This window comes from Theropithecus gelada, chromosome 9 (assembly GCF_003255815.1).
Source record: "Theropithecus gelada isolate Dixy chromosome 9, Tgel_1.0, whole genome shotgun sequence".
NCBI lineage: Eukaryota > Metazoa > Chordata > Mammalia > Primates > Cercopithecidae > Theropithecus > Theropithecus gelada.
Window position 1 is genome coordinate 37,843,306 of NC_037677.1, and position 21,950 is coordinate 37,865,255.

General features: G+C 38.1%; 1 protein-coding gene across 1 annotated transcript in view; it reads right to left on the reverse strand.

Annotated features, from left to right (window-relative positions):
• Positions 1-458: 458 nt before the first annotated feature.
• MROH9 (maestro heat like repeat family member 9) overlaps positions 459-21,950 on the reverse strand; it is a 146,913-nt gene continuing 125,421 nt past the window's right edge. Inside the window, exons 21-22 of the mRNA XM_025397421.1 lie at positions 2,931-2,993; positions 459-700 (exon numbers count right to left, since the gene is read on the reverse strand). Coding sequence (XP_025253206.1) covers positions 459-700; positions 2,931-2,993 — 305 coding nt within the window. The remainder of the gene's footprint in view (positions 701-2,930; positions 2,994-21,950) is intronic.

Here is a 21,950-nt window from a genome sequence, read left to right on the forward strand (position 1 = left end):
CAATATTTCTCCCAGCAGGATAGAAATGACCACACTATGTGTCACTAGACTGTGCCCATCCTGAGGTCAGGAACCTTGTCTATATCATCCAAATGTCTCCACTGCCTAACACAGTATCTGGCACTTAGAAGGTGCTCAGTAGATGCTTATGGACTGAATCAAGTTCCAAAAGCTTCTCATCAAACACTTTGCTTATGTTATTTTCAATTATTAGTGGTTTTGAGGAAATAGGGCTTCTGATCACTGTCAGAGAGAGACACCAGGTCTCTCAGATTTCTATATTTGAATAGAGAATTAAGAAGAAACAGTAAAAGCTTCCAGCATTTTTCAGAAAAGCATCTACAAACAGACTCAAGTTGTCAGGAGGGAAAGAAAAATCATTCTTCTTCTAAGGTCAGCTCCAAGACATTGTTGACTTCCCATTGTTTATGAATGATGAATATCATCATCATTCTCTTCTATAAGGTCTTATCATTCTTCATATCTTTACTGTCTGTGGGGCTGTCTATCTGGTCCTTGAGTGAGTTATAATTGTAAAGAGGGCTCAATTTTTTGATGTAGAAGAATTTAAGCAATTTTTGGAAGTGTTGATTAAGAGTTGCAGAGGTCAGTTTATGGGCTATTTTCTTAAAAATATCGTAGGTTATTTCAGCCAACTCTTTGGTCACAGGGTCTTCATCTCGGAGCAGTTGTTCAATAGCTGTAATATCAGAAGAGACTTTAGTTCAAGTTATCTCTTTCTTAGAGGCCATGAAACTTTAATTCTAAACAGCCCTGCCACCTTTCACAGAGTGCCCCCTTCTCTCCATCTCTCCTCTTCATTCCCTCTGCATTTTGTAACTTTGATAGCATTCAGGAAGTTTTATCATCTATCCCCACCAGACCCCATTAAAAGAAAAATGGGAATATTCACTAAAAATTACCGAGGACCTTTTATGTGTTGAGCATTTTTCTAGATAACATAAACAGGTATTTGTATATTGAGGAAGAGGTTCATATTGGTCATAATGAAAAAGTTAAAATCAGTCTAAATGTTCATTAATAGGGAACTGCTTAAAAGTTAGGAATATAAAATGAAATACTACATATGTATTAACATATTGTAGGCCCCTATTTCTTGGCATAGAAAGATGTTTATATTATACAGCTAAGTGAAAAAAGTTATAAAACAGTTATGATAGTTAAAAATATATAATAGCTTTTATTCTTTAAAAATATCCTGGATAGGCAGGGCATGGTGGCTCATGCCTGTAATCCCAGCACTTTGGGAGACCAAGGCAGGCGGATCTTGAGGTCAGGAGATCAAGACCATCCTGGCTAACACGGTGAACCCTGTCCCTACTAAAAATACAAAAAATTAGCCAGGCGTGGTGGCCCACACCTGTAGTACCAGTTACTCTGGAGGCTGAGGCAACAGAATTGCTGGAACCTGGGAGGTGGAGCTTTCACTGAGCAGAGATCACGCCACTGCACTCAGCTGGGTGACAGAGGGAGACTCCGTCTCAAAAAAAAAAAAAAAAGAAAAAAGAAAAAAACCCGGGATAATACATAGACCAAAATGCTAATATCATTATACAAAATGCTAATACCATTATATCCAGATAGTGGACTGTGAGAAATTACTATTTTATTTCTTGATAAAAGAAATAGAAACAAAGGGGGGAGATTTAGAAAACAGAGAGATGAGAAGGAGTAGGAGAGAGGGGAGTGAAAGAAGAAAATGACTGTAAGAAAGATGGAAAATTCTAGTGTTTGGCATTTAGCAGGTAGTCAAATATGTGTTGAATGAATGAGTGAGTGAGTGAATGAATGAATGGATGAATGAATGAATAAGGAAGGAAGGTAATGACGTATAAATGTAGGTCCGTGAATTATAATAAATGTACCACTCTGGTGGGGGATGTCGATAATGGGGGAGGCTAAGCATTGGTGAGGAGAGAAGGTACTTGGGAAATCTCTGTACCTGCAGCTCAATATTGCTGTGAACCTGAAACTGTTCTAAAAAAAATAGTCTAGTAAGAAAGAAAGAGGAAGGAAGGCAGCCAACTTTTTCTTTTTTTTTTTTTTTTGAGACAGAGTCTCGCTTAGTCACCCAGGCTGGAGTGCAGTGGCGCGATCTCGGCTCACTGCAAGCTCCGCCTCCCGGGTTCACGCCATTCTCCTGCCTCAGCCTCCCAAGTAGCCGGGACTACAGGCGCCCGCCGCCTCGCCCGGCTAATTTTTTGCATTTTTAGTAGAGACGGAGTTTCACCGTGTTAGCCAGGATGGTCTCGATCTCCTGACCTCGGGATCCGCCCGCCTCGGCCTCCCAAAGTGCTGGGATTACAGGCGTGAGCCACCGCGCCCGGCCGCCAACTTGTTTTTATAACTCACTGTTTGTAATTCTGACCCTGATGGGACAACAGACAGAGGCTAAGGGAGATTCCTAAGACCCAAACATTTTGATAGACTAATATTACCCTTTTTTAATTCCCTCCTCTGCAAATGTATTGTACAATACTATCTACTAAAATGTGAATTCTCTGAGGGAAGAGACTGCTTTATTTGCAACTCTGTCGCTAGCAGTAAATAGTGCTGTCACATAAATATAAGAGATGCTAAAAAACATTTGTTAGATGAATGAGTAAATGAGTTTTCAACTTTCCGAAGTTCCCAACGGCTCTAGGATGACAGTTCTCAGACAATCAGTGGAATACATGGAGTGACTGAAACAGGGAAAGAGAGTAAGAGGAAATAGAATAGAAAGAGAAAAAAATACATACCTCTTAGCCCAGTCCTTTCATTGATTCTTCCATAATTATCCAACCACTACTACCACCCTCTTCCTATCTGGCCTGGCACCCTAACAGAAATCATATGTGACTAGAATCACAAATAGTAAATGTACTTAGATTTATGCATAAAGATTTTGTTATAACCTCAATACTCACCATCAAGCATGACTTTAATTTCAACTCTAAGCAGTAAATGACCACCAGATTTTGCCAAATATCCTATGCACACAATAAAAATTAAAGTTACTGCAACATGCATTATGAAAATACATTTTCTGATGTTATCTGGCTACCTTCTTTGCTTTTTTCAAAGCAAAGCATCTCTAGATTATCCTTGAGTCATCTTTTAGTACTTTTAACTATTGTCTCATAAAATTGTTTATCGAAAGATATATGAGAGTATAAATGTGCACGAATCATATTCAACAGCTCGGTGAATGACCACAAAAGGAACACACCAGGCTACCACTTACGTTATTAAATAGAGTATTAGCAGCATCCTGGAAGCCTCCTTAAAGCCTCTCCCAGTCTCCTCCTCTACCTTTCAGAATATATTCTTTTGTGTCTGCCTTCTTTTGCTTCACATGACATTTTAAGATTCATCCATGTTCTTTCATGTAGCAATAGTTTGTTCATTTCCATTGCTACATGGCAGAGGCTAGCAAACAAAGTTTTCTTGAGATACAGCCATTCACATTGGCTCATTTGTTTACATATCTATGACTGTTTTCACCCTACCACAGCAGAGTTGAAAAGTTGCAACAGAGACTATATGGTGCTCAAAGTCTAAAATATTTACTATTGGGCCTTTAACAGAAATAATTTGCTGAACCTGCTATATACTAGTGTATCTTATGAATGCATCATTTTTTTTAAATCCATTCTGCTGTTGATGGGCATTTGTGGTGTTTCCAGTTTGGGGCCATGATGAATAATGAAGTTATGGGCATTCTTGTACATGAATTTTGGCATGTATTTGTATAACTGCTGTTTGGTATATAACTAGTGGATTTACTTGGCATGCTTATGTTCAACTTTAGCAGTGGGGCTAAACAGTTATCCAAAGTGGCTGTACCAGTTTTCACTCCTACCAATAGTATGCTAACATTTTCATTGCTCTATGTCCTCCAAACAATTGATATTGTTAAAATTTTTCCTTTCAGTCATCCTCATAGGTTTGGTGATAATATCACATTGTAACTTTAATTTTCATTTTTTGTTGTTGATTAATAAGATCATGTGTGTATTTACTGGCTATTTGGATGTCTTCTTTTCTGAAATGCTTATTCAGATAAGTCTCTTGCCTGCTTATATATTGAGTTATCTTTTTCTTTGTCACTTGTAGGCATTTTAAAGTTCTGAGCACTAATCTTTTTAAAATGGTGCATGTCTTACAATATCTTCTCCTATCTCATGGCTAAACTTCTCCATTTGCATTTGTGTTTTAACTAACAGAAATCCCTAATTTCAATGTAGTTTAATTTATCATCTTTACATTTATGGTTAGTTAATTTTGAGGTCCTGTTTAGGAAATGTTTGCTTGTCTCAAGCCATAAAGATATTCCCCTATATTTACTTCTGGAAGCTTTACTATTTTACCCTTTATGCTTATATCTACCATCCAGCTGGAGTTATACAGCATGAAGTTGGGGTCAAGATATTTTTATATACCTGTATAGTTGATCCTGCACCGTTAAGAGAAAAACTGCTCTTACTTTACTGCTTGGCAGTGTCACCTAGATCATAAATTGTGTGTGGTCAATGTCTTGGCTCCATTCTGTCTGTCTATCATCGTGTCACTACTGCATGACCTTAATGTGTAATGCATCTTGATATCCCATGGTATAAGTCCTTCAACTCTAGTTTCTCTTTAAATTATCTTGGCTATTCTCAAACACTTAAGTTTTAATATAAAGTTTATAATCAGCTTGTCATGTTTCACACACACACCCAAATTCCTCAATGAGATTTTGTTTGGGAATACACTGAATCTATATAGATCAATTTGGGGAGAACTGACATCATCATAATATTTAATCTTTCAATAAATGAGCATAATATATCCTTGTATGGAACTCTTTTAAAAATTTTCTGTATGTTTTCCAGTTTTCTGTGCATTCATTTTGTGTATCATTTCTTTTAAGGTATTTGATGATTTTTGGTGCTATTGTATTGGTATTTTTTTAATTTTTATTTTTATTTCAATAGGCTTTGGGGGAAGAGGTGGTATTTGGTTACATGGTTGAGTCCTTTAGCAGTGATTTCTGAGATTTTGGTGCACCCATCAGCTGAGCAGTGTACACAGTACCCAATATGTAGTCTTTTAAAAAAAAATTGGAGAGGGAAATTTTCTTTTTTTCTTTCCATTATTTTTTAAAATATGTGAGTGCATATATAACCTTTCATTTCTTTTAAATAAACTTTTTGCACCTATTGACCCATCCTCTAAGTTTCTTCCCCTCACCTCCTACCCCCAAACAGGCCCTGGTGTGTGTTATTCCCCTCCCTGTGTCCATGTGTTCTCATTGTTCAACTCCCATTTATGAGTGAGAACATGTGGTGTTTGGTTTTCTGTTCCTGTGTTACTTAGCTGAGGATGATGGCTTCCAGCTTCATCCATGTCCCTGAAAAGGACATGATCTCATTTCTTTTTTATGGCTAGATAGTATTCCATGGTATATATGTACCACGTTTTCTTTATCCAGTCTATCATTGATGGGCATTTGGATTAGTTCCATGACTTTGCTATTGTAAATAGTGCTGCAGTAAACATATGTGTGCATGTGTCTTTATAAAATGATTTGTATTCCTTTGGGTATATACCCAGTAATTGGATTTCCGGGTCAAATGGTATTTCTGGTTCTAGATCCTTGAGGAATTGCCACACTGTCTTCTACAATCGTTGAACTAACTTAAATTCCCACTAACAGTGTAAAAGCATTCCCATTTCTCCACAGCCTCGCCAGCATCTATTGTTTCTTGACTTTTTAATAATCACCATTCTTACTGCTGTGAGATGGTATCTGATTGTGGTTTTGATTTGCAGTTCTCTAATGATCAGTGATGTTGAGCTTTTTTTCATAAGTTTGTTGGCCATGTAAAAGTCTTCTTTTGAGAAGTGTCTGTTCATATCCTTTGCCCACTTTTGCTACTTTGACCACTTCAGACTCTGATATTCTTTCTTCCACTTGGTTGATTCAGCTATTGATACTTGTTTTTTTTCCTTGTAAATTTATTTAAGTTTCATGTAGATTCTGGATGCTAGACCTTTCTCAGATGGGTAGACTGCAAAAATTTTCTACCATTCTGTAGGTTGCCTATTCACTCTAGTGATAGTTTCTTTTGCCGTGTAGAAGCTCTTTAGTTTAATTAGATCCCATTTGTCAATTTTGGCTTTTGTTGCTATTGCTTTTGGCATTTTTGTCATGAAGTCTTTGTCCATGTCTATGTCCTGAATGGTATTGCTTAGGTTTTCTTGTAGGGTTTTTGTGGTTTGTGGTTTACATTTAAGTATTTAAGCCATGTTGAGTTAACTTTTGTATAAGGTGTCAGGAAGGGGTCCAGTTTCAGTTTTCTGCATATGGCTAGCCAGTTTTCCCAGCACCATTTATTAAATAGGGAATCCTTTCCCCATTGCTTGTTTTCGGCAGGTTTGTTGAAGGACAGATAGTTGTAGATATGGTGTTATTTCTGAGGTCTCTTTTCTGTTCCATTGGTCTATATGTCCATTTTTTTTTTTTTTTTAACCAGTACTGTGTTGTCGTGGTTACTGTAGCCTTGTAGTATAAAGTCAGGTAGCGTGATGCCTCCAGCTTTGTTCTTCCTGATTAGGATTGTTTTGGCTATATGGGATCTTTTTTGATCCTATATGAAATTTAAACTAGCTTTTTTCTAATTTTGTGAAGAATGTCAATAGTAGTATGATGGGAATAACATTGAATTTATAAATTACTTTGGGCAGTATGACCATTTTCATGATATGGATTCTTCTTATTCATGAGGATGGAATGTTTTTCCTTTTTTTTTTTTTTTCCTGTCCTCTCTTATTTCCTTGACTCGTGGTTTGTAGTTCTCCTTGAAGGGGTCCTTTACATCCCTTGTTATCTGTATTCCAAGGTATTTTATTCTCTTCGTAATAATTGTGAGTGGGAATTTATTCATAATTTGGCTCTCTGTTTGTCTATTTTTGGTGTAAAGAAAAGCTTGTAATATTTGCACATTGATTTTGTATCCTGATACTTTGCTAAAGTTGCTTATCAGCTTAAGGAGTTTTTGGGCTGAGATGATGTTGTTTTCTAAATATAAAATCATGTCATCTGCAGACAGAAACAATATGACTTGCTCTCTTCCTATTTGAATATGCTTTATTTGTTTCTCTTAACTGAAAGAATATATTTTGGTGTGTTTTTCCCCCCATATTTAGTGCTTCTTTCAGGTAGGCCTGGTGGTAACAAAATTCCTCAACATTTGCTTGTGTGGAAATGATTTTATTTCTCCTTCACTTATGAAGCTTATTTTGGCTGGATATGAAATTCTGGGTTGGAAATTCTTTTCTTTAAGAATGTTGAATTTGGCCCTCAATCTGTTCTGGTTTGCAGAGTTTCTGCTGAGTGGTTCACTCTTAGTCTGATTAGCTTCCCTTTGTAGGTGACCTGGCCTTTCTCTCTGGCTGCCCTTAACACTTTTTCCCTTATTTTGACCTTGGAGAATCTGATGATTATGTATCTTGGGGTTTGTCTTCTTGTGGAGTGTCTTAATGGTGTTCCCTCTCTTTTCCTGGATTTGCATGTTGGCATGTATTGCTAGGTTGGGGAAATCCTCCTGGGTAATATCCTGAAGTGTGTTTTCCAGCTTGTTTCTATTTGCTCCATCTCCTTCAGGTATTCCAGTCTATCACCGGTTCCATCTTTTCACAAAGTCCCGTTTCCTGGAGGCTTTGTTTGTTACTTTTCATTCTTTTTTCTCTAACCTTGCTTGCATGCCTTATTTCAATAAAGTGGTCTTCAAAGTCTGATATTCTTTCTTCCACTTGGCTGATTTAGTTACTGATACTTGTGTATGCTTCACGAAGTTCCTGTGCTGTTTTTCAGCTCCATTAGGTCATTTCTGTTCCTCTCTAAACTGTTTATTCTAGTTAGCAGTTCCTCTAACCTTTTATCAAGGTGTTTAGCTTCTTTGCATTGGGTTAGAACATACTTCTTTAGCTCAGCATAGTTTTTTATTACCCATCTTCTGAAGCCTACTTCTGTCAATTCGTCTGTCTCATCCTCCGTGCAGTGCTGTGCCCTTGCTGGAGAGACATTGCAAACATTTGGAGAAGAGGCACTCTGGCTTTTTGGGTTTTCAGCATTTTGTCATTGATTCTTGCTCATCTTTCTGAATTTGCCTAGTTTCGATCTTTGAGGCTGCTGACCCTTGGATGACGTTTTTGTGAGGACTTTTTTGTTGTTGTTGCTTTTTGTTTGTTTTTCTTTCAATGGTCAGGTCCCTCTTCTGTAGGGCTGCTGCCATTTGCTGGGGGTCCATTTCACACCCTATTCATCTGGTTCACTTCTGCATCTGGAGATGTCACTCAAGGAGGCTAGAAAACAGCAAAGATGGGTGCCTGCTCCATCTTCTGGCAGGGGCACTGACCTGATGCCAGTTGGATCGCTCCTGTGTAGGGTTTCTGACAACCCCTGTTGGAGGGTCTCACCCAGTTGGGTGGCATGGGGAACAGGATCCATTTAATGAAGCACTTTGACCCTTGATGCAGGGGTGTGATTTGCTAGGGGGAAACCCACTCATCTGGGCTCCTGGATTCCTCAGAACTATCAGGAGGAAAGGCTATGTCTGCTGATTCACAGAGACTGCAGCTATCCCTCCCGCTAGAGGCTCAGGCCCAGAGAGATATGGGTTCTGTCCCTGAGCCTCTGGTTAGAGTTGTTGGATTTCCTGCAGGAAGCCCCATCCAGTGAGGAAGGATGAGTCGGGGTCAGGCCTGAAGAGATCCTCTGGCTGCAGTCTTCCACAGCTGGTGTGTTGGGCTGTTGGGGACACCTTTTGGGACCAAGCTGTCCAGTCCTACTGGTTCCAGCAGGGGAAAAGCACAACCTGGAGCTATAGAGATGGATGCCACACTTCCCCTGCCCGGGGAACTTGACATGTTAGGCAGTTGTGAGTCCCAGTACTGGCTGCTGCCCCTTTCCCAAGAAGCTCAAATGGCTTAGACAGCAGGCAGCTGCAGCTGTGATGCTGGTCACCCCTCCTCCCCAGGGGCTTGATGGGTTTAAGCAGAATCCAGCTGAGATGCTATTGAGAATCTGCATGGCTCTGGGGTTAAGGCCCTAGGCCCCGGTGGTGTGGGTTCATGAGTGGGATCCTCTAATCTGTGGGTTTCATAGTTCCATGGAAAAATCACGGTCCCCCCCCAGCTGGGAAGGATGCCTCCCTTGGCTGAGGGGTGGGGATTCCTCTACCCATGTGGCTCTCAGATGGGCCACTGCACCACACTGCTTGCTCTTCCTTTCTCTCCATGGATCACACCAGCTGCCTAGTCAGTTCTGATGAGAGAACCTGGATACCTTGGTTGCCAGTGAAAGATTAATGCACTTATTATGGTTCTTTTTGATGGGAGCCTCCGACTGCCACTGTTTCTAGTTGGACATCTTGGCCAGTCAGTATGTTGTCTTTTATCCCTCATCCCTTCCCACCATTTCCCCTGAGTCCCCAAAGTCCACTGTATCTTTTTTTTTTTTTTTTTAAGTCTCATACTGTTGCACAAGCTGGAGTGCAGTGGAGCAACCTCGGTTCACTGCACCCTCCACCTCCCAGGTTCTAGCGGTTCTACTGCCTCAGCCTCCCAATTAGCTGGAACTATAGGCACACGCCACCATGCCTGGCTAATTTCTTTTGTATTAGAGACGGGGTTTCACCATGTTGGCCAGGCTGGTCTTGAACTCCTGACCTCGTGATCTGCCCACCTCAGCCTCCCAAAGTGCTGGGATTACAGGCGTGAGCCACCGCACCTGGCCCATTGTATCATTCTTATGCCCTTGCATCCTCATAGCCAAGCTCCCACTTATGAGTGAGAACACAAGATGTTTGGTTTTCCATTCTTGAGTTACTTCACTTAGAATAATGATCTCCAGTTACATCCACGTTGCTGCAAATGCCATTATTTCATTCCTTTTTAATGGCTGAGTAATATTTCACAGCATATATACACCACATTTTCTTTATCCATTCATTGATTGATGGATATTTAGGTCAGTTTTCTATTTTTGCAGTTGCAAATTGTACTGCCATAAACATGCATATGCAAGTGTCTTTTTTTGTATAATGACTTCTTTCCCTCTGGGTAGATACCCAGTAGTGGGATTGCTGGATCAAATGAACTTAACTTTTAGTTCAAATGAAGTTAAAGAACTTTTAGCTCAAGTGAACTTAAAGAACTTTTAGCTCAAGTGAACTTAAAGAACTTTTAGTTCTTTACGGACTCTCCACGCCATTTTCTGTAATGGCTGTACTAGTTTGCAATCCCACCAGCAGTGTAAAAGTGTTCCCTTTTCACCACATCCACACCAACATCTATGATTTTTTTTATTTTTAAATTATGGCTATTCTTGCAGAAGTAAGATGGTATCACATTGTGGTTCTGATTTGCATTTTCCTGATAATTAGTGGTGTGGAGCATATTTTCATAGGTTTGTTGGCCATTTGTATATTTTCTTTTGAGAATTATCTATTCATGTCCTTAGCCCACTTTTTGATAGGATTGTTTCTTGTCGATTTGAGTTCCTTGTAGATTCTGGATATTAGTCTTTTGTTGGATGCATAGTTTGTGAAGATTCTCTCCCACTCTGTGGTTATTGCTGTACGCTGCTGATTATTTCCTTTGCTGTGCAGAAGCTTTTTAGTTTAATTAAGTCCCATCTGTTTATCTTATTTTTGTTGCATTTGCTTTTGGGTTCTTTGTCATGAAGTCTTTGCCTAAGCCAATGCCTAGAAAGGTTTCTTCTGATGCTATTTTTCTGGAATTTTTATGTTTCAGGTCTTAGAGTTAAGTATTTGATCCATCTTGAGTTAGTTTTTGTATAAGGTGAGAGATGAGAATCAACTTTTCATTCTTCTACATGTGGCTTGCCAATTATCCCAGCACAATTTGTTGAATAGGGTGTCATGTCCCCACTTTATATTTTTGTTTGTCGAAGATCAGTTGGTTGCACTTTATTTCTGGATTCTCTATTCTGCTTCATTGGTCTAAAAATTAAGATTCTAATTATTTGTTGTTTATGTATAGAAATCCAATTGATCTTTGTATACTGATGTTGTATCTAGAAAACTTGCTAAACAGGTTAATTTGAGAACTTTTTTCTGAATTTCTGGAATGTTTAAAATACACAATTATTTATTTGCTAATTTTGAATGTTTCAAATGTTTCATTTCCTTCTGTCCAAACTTAGTCATTTGTTTTGCCTTATTTTAGTTTTGGAAAATTCTTGGCCATCCTCTCTTACAGTGGTTCTTCTGCCTCATTCTTTCTCCTCTCTCTTTTTAAAATCTATATGTTAGACCATTTTGCCGTGTCTCATATTATCTTACACTCTTTTTATATTTTTCATTTTTATTTCTTCAAACTTTAATCTTTAGTTTGAATATTTTATTCTACATATCCAATTCTATTTTAAGCTTTTTCTAATATGCTGCTGATTTCATCCATTGAGTTCTGCATTCCATTTCATTATTTAATCTTTTGAATACATTAATCATATTTATTTTAAAGGTATATCTAATAACTGCAATAATGATATATTCTTCATTCTATCTCTATTGTTTGTTTTCTCTTGTAATTAAAAAAGTCTACTTCTGGTTGTTTTTGATTAACTGTCAGCTATTGTGTATGAAATTCTGTGTAGAAAATTTGAGTCTCTGGGTAATTTATCTTCTTTCAGAGGGGATTTATTTTTGCTTCTGCCAGGCAGTTAAGCTAAAGGTATATCTTCTTTATCCAACCAGGGATTTAGATGTTCAAGGCTTTGTTCATTGTGAGGGCTGGTCTATTTCCAGTTTACTCTTTCTCCTAGGATGAATCCATCACAGATCCCCATTGAAAGTCTGGGAGTATTTGGGATCAAGACGAGGGCAACATTTTCAAACTGGGCTCATACAAAGTCAATCATTGTTTGGTGATCTGGCTGTGATGGCTACCATGAGCATTTGTCTTGGGCCTCAGAGCACTTGCTTTGAAGTGGGTGAAGGGTTCCCACAGCAAGCAGTGGATGTGGAGTGCACTCCAGAGATAGGCACTGAAATTGGGATCTTTCTTGTTGCAGGACTGGAGCAGAAGGAGAGTTTCTGAAGCTGCAGGAAGCTTTACAGCCAGGGATGCCTTTGAGACCTGAGATGACAGCTCTGTATATGTCGTTGCTAGGTGCCTCAACCTGTTCCCTTGGTCAGTCAGGAGAATGAGCCCTACTAGTTCCAAGGAGTAGTAGAGAGAATCCCATTCCTGCTCACCTGAATTAGAAGCATGGGCCACCCTTCCCTTCCTATGCGAAGAATTTCGTATGGCAGTGCTCCCTGCACTCCACACTAAGGCATATTTTCAGGCATTTGATGCACCTATTCACCTGCATTAGGAGCCTGCACCACCCCTTGCTTTCTGTGCAGAGATCTTGGTGCTGTAGCATTTTCTTTGCTCCATGCCCAGGGCACCCACTCCCTTGGATTAGGAGCCTGAGCTACCCCTGCCTTTCCCTGTGCAGTAGTGATTTCTCTGCTCCTTTCTGGGGCATTTCTAGGCATTTTTATGTACTCGCTTGCCTGGATTAAGAGCGTAAGCCACCCTTCCCTTTCTAAGTAGAGAACTTGGTGCAGCCAACTTGATGGTCTCTTCACTCTACACCTGGACATATCTCCTGGCATTTGGAGTACCCACTCTTCTAGATTAGGAGTTCTGGCTGCCTCTCCCTTCCCATGCAGAGAGCTTAGGGCAGTGGAGGTTCCTCTGCTCCACACACAGGCACATCACTGGGTGCTTACTCCCTGGGTTCCCATAAGAGCTGGTGCTTATGACTGCCACTGGAGGAGTATGGATGGTCCTGCCTGGCCTGGCTCCACCCAGCTTGGTCCCCAACTCTGAGACTCAAATCACTGCAACAATGTGCTCAAATAAGCACAGTCAGAAATGATAATAATGACAAACAACTGATTCCACAGGAATACAAAAGATCATCAGAGACTACTATGAGCATCTCTGTGCACACAAACTATGAAATCTAGAAGAAATGTGTAAATTATTGGAAACATAAATCTCCCAAGATTGCACCAAGAATAAATAGAAGTCCTGAACAGATCAATAACAAGTAGTAAAATTGAATCAGTAATTAATAAAAAAAAAGAAAAGAAAAGAAAAGAAAAGAAAAAAGGTCCACGACCAGACTGATCCACAGTTGAATTCTACCAGACATACAAGGAATAACTGATACCAATTCTATTAAAATTGCTCCAATTCCTATGAAGCCATCATTACCCTAATATCAAAGCATGGCAAAGGCACAAAACAAACTGAGGAAGAGGGAACCCTCTCTAACTCATTCTATGAAGCCATCACCGCAATATCAAAGAATGGCAAGGGTACAAAACAGAAAANCTGATGAAAGAAATTGTAGATGACACAAATTTTTAAAATCCCTGTTTCTTACCATATACAAAAATTAAGAGAGATTAAAGACTTAAATATAAGACCCAAAACTATAAAATTATAAAAGAGAAACTAGGAAAAACTCTTCTGCACATTGGCTTGGGTAAAGAAATTTTACTAAGTCTTCAAAAGAAAACACAACAGAAACAAAAACAGACAAATGGAACTTTATTAAACTAAAGTTTCTGCACAGTGAACAAAATAATCAGCTGAGTAAACAGACAATCCACAGGATGAGAGAAAGTATTTGCATAGTATGCATTTGACAAAGAACTAATATTCAGAATCTACAAAAAAATTCAAACAACTCAATAAGAAAGAAAATAGCCCAGGCATGGTGGCTCATGCCTGTAATCCTAGCACATTGGGAGGCCAAGGCAGGCAGATTGCTTGAGCCCAAGAGTTTGAGACCAGCCTGGGCAACATGGCAAAGCCACATTTTTACAAAAAAATAAAAATAAAAAATACAAAAATTAGTCTGGTGTGGTAGTACAGGCCTATAGTTCCAGCTACTTAGGGGACTGAGTTGGGAAGACCACTTGAACTTGGGAGGTTGAGGCTGCATGAGCTGTGTTCACACCACTGCACTCTAGCCTGGTCTGCAGAGGAGACCACGTCTCAAAAAAAAAAAAAAAAAAAAGAAAGAAAAAACTCATTAAAGAATGGGTAAAGAACATGAACAGATGAACAGACATTTTTCCAAAAGAAGACATGTAAGCGGCCAAGGAAAATAAAGAAATGGGGGATGTACCAAGTGGTGGAATAGAAAGCTCCACTGATCATTACCCAGATCCCTGAGTCCCCTCTGACTAGGGTTGGTTTAAATGCTCCCTCTGTGGGTTGGCATTGGCTGAGTTTTATCTGGTTTTCCTTCCTGCTCTAACAGGACAGCACTGAGTTTAGTGCCTCACAATTGCTGTGTTCTCCCTCACTCAGCACCCAGAGATCCTCTTAGCACCACACTGCTGCCACTGGGAATGGGGGTGGGGGGAGTGGAGTCAGTGATTCAGGACTGTTTTTTTTCTATCTCTGCAGTACCTCTTTCAGAGGTACGAAGTTAAAACCAGGTACTATGCATGTTCACCTGACTTTGGGTTCTTATGAAGGCATTTCTTCTGTGTAGGTGGTTTTTTACTTGTCAGCAGGGGTGGGTAATGATCAGCCAAGGCAGTGCTGGCATCAGCCCTCCCTTAACCCCAAACTACACAGCTTGTGGCTCCAAAAAAGACACTTTCCTTCCCCTTGAGGAGAGGAGAGGGAAAAGTGGGGAGGACTTTGTCTTGCATGTTGGATGCCAGCTCAGCCACAGCAGGATAGGTCACCAGTCAGAATCATGAGGCCCTGTTCCGGGTCCTAGCTCCCAGACATTTCTAAACATACCCTGGGCCAAAAGGGAACCCACTGCCTTGAAGGAAAAGACCTGACCTGGCAGCATTCATTACCTGCTAACGGAAGAGCCCTTGGTCCTTGAATAACCAGCAGCAATACCCAGGTACTACATTGTGGGCCTTGAGTGAACCTCTGAGACTTGCTGGCTTCAGCTGAGACTCAGTACATTACCAGCTGTGGTGGCTATGGGACAAAACTCCTTCTGCTTGAGGAAAGCAGAGGAAAAAGTAAAGGGGACTTTCTTTTGCACCTTAGATCCCAGCATAGTTACAGGGGGCAAAGCATCAAGTGGGCTCTTGGGATCCCGGATTCCAGGACTTGACTTTTGGATGGGATTTTTTAGACCTGCCTTAGGCCAAGGGGAACCCACTGCCCTGAAGAGTGAATTGTGGGCCTGGTAGCATTCACCACAAGCTGACTTCAGAGTCCTTGGGCCTTAAGGGAACATCAGTGATAGTCTGGCAGTAGTCCTCGTGACCTGGGATTATTGTGTCTACAAGGTGAGGCTCCTCTGCCTTTGGAAAGGTGAGGGAAGAGTGGAAAGGATTGCATCTCAGTTTGAGGGCCAGCTAAGCTGCAATACAGTGGAATACCAGGTAGACTTCCAAGGTTTTTGACCCTAGTCCCTGACTCCTGGGCAGTCCTTCTGGACCCACCCATGTCCTGGGGGACCTCACTGTTCTGAAGGGAGGAACACAGGCCTGGCTGGCTTTGCCACATACTAATCGTAGAGCTCCACAGGCTTTGAGAGAACATGGGCCAAGGAGTGGTCACAGTAGGTCTTGGGTGAGACTCAGTGCTGTACTGGCTTCAGGTTGACCCAGTGCAGTCATAGTGGTGGTGGCCGCAGGGATGCTCGTGTAACTCTACCCCCAGATTTAGGTGGTTCACAACAGAGAGACAGAGAGAATATGTTTGTTTGACAGAAAATAAGAGAAGAAACAAGAGTCCCTTCTTGGTAATCCAGAGAATTCTCACAGATCTTGTCCAAGATGATAAAGGCAGTACTTCTATGAGTCTGCAAGAACCACAATGTTACTTGGCTTGGGGATACAAAGTGGATACAACTTACGTTACAACACCTAAGTCCTTTCGAATCTCTGCAAAGCCTTCCCAAGAAGGACAACTACAAATAACCCAGACAATGAAGACTACAATAAATACCTAAGTCTTCAATGTCCAGACACTGAAGAACATCTGCTATCATCAACACCACTCAGGAAAACATGACCTAACCAAATGAAGTAAATAAGGCACCATGGACCAATCATGGAGAAATAAAGATATGTGACCTTTCAGACAGAGAATTTGAAATAGCTATGTTGAATAAACTCAAAGAAATTCAATATAACACCAAGAAGGGATTCAGAATTCTGTCAGATAAATTTAACAAAGAGATTAATGAAAAAGAATCAAGCAGAAATTCTGAGAGATGAAAAATGCAATAAGCATACTGTAGAATGCATTGGAGTACTTTAATGGCAGAACTCATCAAGCAAAAGAGAATTAGTGAGACTGAAGGCAGTCTATTTGAAAATAGAGCTGACAAAAGGAATAAAAAACAATGAAGCATGCCTACAAGATCTAGAAAATATCCTCAATAGGGCAAATCTAAGAGTCACTGGCCTTAAAGAGGGTGCGGAGAAAGAGATAGGGGTTGAAAGTTTATTCACAGGGATAATAACAGAAATCTTCCCAAATCTAGAGAAAGATATCAATATCCAAGTACAAAAAGGTTGTGGAACACCAAGCAGATTTAACCCAAAGAAGATTACCTAAGGCATTTAACAATCAAACTCCCAAAAGTCAAGGATAAAAAAAGGATCCTAAAAGCAGCTAGATAAAAGAAACAAATAATATACAATGGAATTCCAATAAATCTGGCAGCAGACTTTTAGTGGAACCCTTACAGGGCTTGAGAGAGTGACACGACATATTCAAAGTGCTGAAGGAAAACTGTGTTACACTAGAATAGTATATCTGATGAAAGTATCCTTCAAACATGAAGGAGAAATAAAGGCTTTTCCAGATAAACAAAAGCTGAGGGATTTCATCAATACCAGACTTGTCCTACAAGAAATGCTAAAGGGAGTAACTCAATCAGAAAGAAAAGGATATTAATGAGCAATAAAATAGTCACGTGAAGGCACAAAACTCACTGGTAATAGTAAGTACACTGTAAAACACAGAATATTATAACACTGTAACTGTGGTATATAACCTATTCTTATCCTAAGCAGAAAGACTAAATCATGAGCCAATCAATAATAATAACTACAACAACTTTTCAAGACATGGACAGTATAATAACATATAAATAGAAGCAACAAAATGTTAAGCAGAGGGATGAAATTAAGGCATCTTTTTTGTTTATGCAAATAGTATTAAGTTGTTAACAGGTTAACGTAATGGTTTATAAGATTGTATTTGCAAGCCCCGTGGTAGCCACAAACCAAAAACATGCAATAAGTACACAAAAAATAAAAATAAACTAAATTATAATGCCAGAGAAAATTACCTTGACTACAGGAAGACAGGAAGGAAAGAAAGAAGAAAGAAACCATAACACAACTAGAATACAAATAATAAAATGACAGGAGTAAGTTCTCATAAATAATAACATTGAATGTAAATGGACTAAACTCCCCAATCAAAAGACATAGACTCTCTGAATGGAAGAAAAAGTAAGATTAATTGATCTGTTCAGCATACAGAAAACACACTTCACCTATAAAGACACACATCGAGTGAAAATAAACTGGTAGGAAAAGATATTTCATACCCATGGAAACCAAAAAAATTGGAAGAGTCACTATATTTATATCAGAAAAGATAGATTTCAAGACAAAAAATATAAGAAAGGACAAAGAAAGTCACTATATAATGATAAAGGGGTAAATTCAGCAAGAGGATATAACAATTTAAAATATATATGCACTCAACACAGGAGCACTCAGATACATAAAGGAAATACTATTAGAGCGAAAGAGAGAGATGGACTTCAATATAATAATAGCTGGAGACTTCAACACCCCACTTTTAGTATTGCAAAGATCTTCCAGACAGAAAATCAACAAACGTCAGATTTAATCTTCACTATACATGAAATGGATCTAATACATATTTAGGGAACATTTCATTCAAGAGCTGCAGAATACACATTCTTTTCCTCAGCACATGAATTATTTTTACAGATAGACCATATGTTAGGTCACTGAACAGTCTTAAAACATTCAGAATAAAGGGAAACAATATTATGTACCTTCTTTGATCACAATGGAATAAAACTAAAAATTAATAACAAGAGGAATTTTGGAAACTATAAAAAAATGCGTGGAAATTTAACAATATACTTCCAAATGACCAGTGAGTCAATCAATAAATTAGGAAGAAGTTGAAAAATTTCTTGAAACAAAATAATGGAAACACAGCATACCAAAACCTATGGGATACAGCAAAAGCAGTACTAGGAATTTTGTAGCTGTAAGTGCCTATATCAAAAGAGAGGAAAAACTTCAAATGAGCATTTTAATGATGTATCTTAAAGAACTAGAGAAGCAAGAGCAAACCAAACCCAAAATTAGTAAAAGAAAAGAAATAATAAAGATCAGGGCAGAAATAAATGGAATTGAACTGAAAACAACAATACAAATGATCAGTGAAACAAAAAGTTGGCTTTTTTGAAAAGGTAAACAAAATTGACATACCTTTAGCCAGACTAAGAAAAAAAGGGAGAAGATCCAAATAAAATAAAAAATGAAAAAGGAGACATTAAAACTGTTACTGAAGAAATTCAAGGGATCATTAGTAGCTAGTATGAGCAACTACAGGCCAATAAATTGGAAGATATAGAAGAAATGGACAAATTCCTAGATACATACAACCTATTAAGATTGAACCAGGAAGAAATACAAAATCTGAAAAGATCAATAACAAGTAATGAGATCAAAGAGATAATACAAAGTCTCCCAGTGAAGAAAAGCCCAGAACCTAATGGCTTTACTGTTGAATTCTACCAAACATTTAAAGAAGAATGAATACAAATCTTAATCAAAATGTTCTGAAAATTAGAGGAGGAGGGAATACTTCCAATATCATTCTATGAGGCTAGTGTTACCATGATATCAAAACCAGACAAATACACATCAAAAGAAGAAAACTATGGGCCAATATCTCTGATGAATATTAATGCAAAAATCCTCAAGAAAATACTAGCAAATGAAATCAACAATGCATTAGAAAGATCATCCATCATGAGTTAGTGGGATTTATCCCTGGGATGCAAAGATGGTTCAACATAGGTAAATCAATCACTGTAATACATTATATCAACAGAATGAAGGATAAAACCATATGATCATTTCAATTGATGCTGAAGAAGCATTTGATAAAATAAAATATCCCTTCATGATGAAAACCCTTAAAAAACTGGATAGATGGAATATACATCAACATAATAAAAACCATATATGACAGACCCACAGTTTGTATCATACTGAATGGGGAAAAACTGAAAGCCTTTTCTCTAAAATCTGAAACATGACAAGAATGTCCACTGTCATCACTCTTGTTCAACATAGTACTAGAAGTCCAAGCTAGAGCAATCAGACAAGAGAAATATATAAAGGATATCTAAATTGGAAAGGAAGAAGTCAAATTATCCTTGTTTGTAGATAATATGATCTTATATTTGGAAAAACCTCAAGACTTCACAAGAAAACTATTAGAACTGATAAATACAGTGAAGTCACAAAATACAAAATCAACATACAAAAATCAGTAACATTTCTATATGCCAAGTGAACAATGTGAAAAAATTTAAATCCCATTTATAATAGCCACATATAAAATTAAAGACCTAGTAATTAATTTAACCAAATAAGTGAAAGATTTTTATAATGAATATTATAAAACACTGATGAAAGAAATTGAAGACATTAGGAAATGAAAAACATATTCCAAGTTCATGGATTGGAAGAATCAATTTTGTTAAAATGTCCATACTACACAAAGCAATCTACAAATTAAATGCAATCCCTATCAAAATAAATACCAATGACATTCTTCATATAAATAGAAAAAACTGTTCTAAAATGTATATGAAACCACAAAAGACCCAGAATAGCCAAAGCTATCCTAAACCAAAAAAACAAAACTGGAGAAATCACATTACCTGACTTCAAATTAAACTACAGAGCTATAGTAACTAAAACAGCATGGTACTGGCATAAAAACAGACACACAGACCAATGGAACAGAATAGAGAACCCAAATAAATCCACACACCCACAGTAAACTCATTTTTGACAAAGATGCCAAGAACATAAAGACAGTCTCTTCAATAAATGGTGCTGAAAAAACTGGATATCCATATGCAGGAGAATGAATCTAGACCCCTATCTCTTGTCATATACAAAAATCAAGCCAAAATGTATTAAAGGCTTAAATCTAGGACTTCAAAATATACACCTATTACAAGAAAATATTTGGGAAAACCTCCAGGACATTGGTCTGGGCAAAGATTTCTTGACCAATACCTCACAAGCACGAACAACCAAAGCAAAAATGGACAAATGGGATTACCTCAAGTAAAAAGCTTTTGTATAGCAAAGGAATCAATCAACAAAGCGAAGAGACAACCCACACAATGGGAGAAAATATTTGCAAACTACTCATCTGACAAAAGAGTAATAACCAGAATATATAAGGAGTTCAAACAACTCTATAGGTAAAAAAAAATCTAATAATCAGATCAAAAGATGAGCAAAAGATTTGAATAGGCATTTCTAAAAAGAAGACATACAAATGGCAAACAGGTATATGAAAAGATGTTCAACATCACTGATAATCAGAGAAATGCAAATCAAAACTACAATGACATATCCTCTCACCCCGGTTAAAATGGCTTATACCAAAAAGACAGGCGATAACAAATGCTGGTGAGGATGTGGTGAAAAGGGGACCCTCTACACTGTTGGTGAGAGGAGAAGAGTTTGAAGGTTCCTCAAAAAACTAAAAATTGAACTACCATATAATTCAACAATTCCACTGCTGGGTATAGACCCAAAAGAAAGAAAATCAGTGTATCAAAGAGATATCTGCATTTCTTTGTTTGTTGCAGCACTGTTTACAATAGCGAAAATTTGGAAGCAACCTAAATGTCCATCAACAGATTAATGCATAAAGAAAATGTGGTGCATACACATGCACAATGGAATACTATTCTGCCACGAAAAGAGTGAGATCCAGTCATTTGCAACAACATGAGTAAGACTGAAGATCACTATTTTAAGTGAAATAAGCTAGGAACAGAAAGACAAATTTTGCATGTTCTCACTTATTTGTAGGATTTAAAAATCAAAATAATTGAACTCATGGACATAGAGAGTAGAAGGATGGTTACCAGAGGCTAGAAAGGGTAATGGGGGGTTGTGGGGGTTGTGGGGATGGTTAATGGGTACAGAATAATAGTTAGAAAGAATGAGTAAGACTTACTATTTGATAGCACAATAGAATGACTGTAGCCAATAATAACTTAATTGTACATTTTTAAATAGTGTGATTGGACTGTTTATAATTCAAAGGATAGAGGTTTGAGGGGATGAATACCCCATTTTCCATGACATGCTTATTTCACATTGCATGCTTGTATCAAAACATTCCATGTACCCATAAATATATACACATACTATGTACCCACAAAAATAAAAATATTAAAAAATGAAAAAATGTTGAACGTCACTAATCATCAGTGAAATACGAATTAAAACTACAATGAGATACCATCTTGCACTAGTCAGAATGGCTATTACTAAAAAGACCAAAAGAACAAATGTTGATGAAGTTACAGAGAAAAATGAATGCATATACATTGTTGGTGAGAATGCAATTTAGTATATCCTTTATGGAAAACATTATGTTGATTTCTCAAATAATTAAAAATAGAACTACCATTCAATCCACCAATCTCACTACTAGGTATCTAATCAAAGGAAAACAAATAAAATAATTGTATCAAAAAGACACTTGCATTCCTATGTTTGTCACAGCACTGTTTACAATAGCAAAGTCATGCAATCAACATAAGTTACCATCAGGGATGA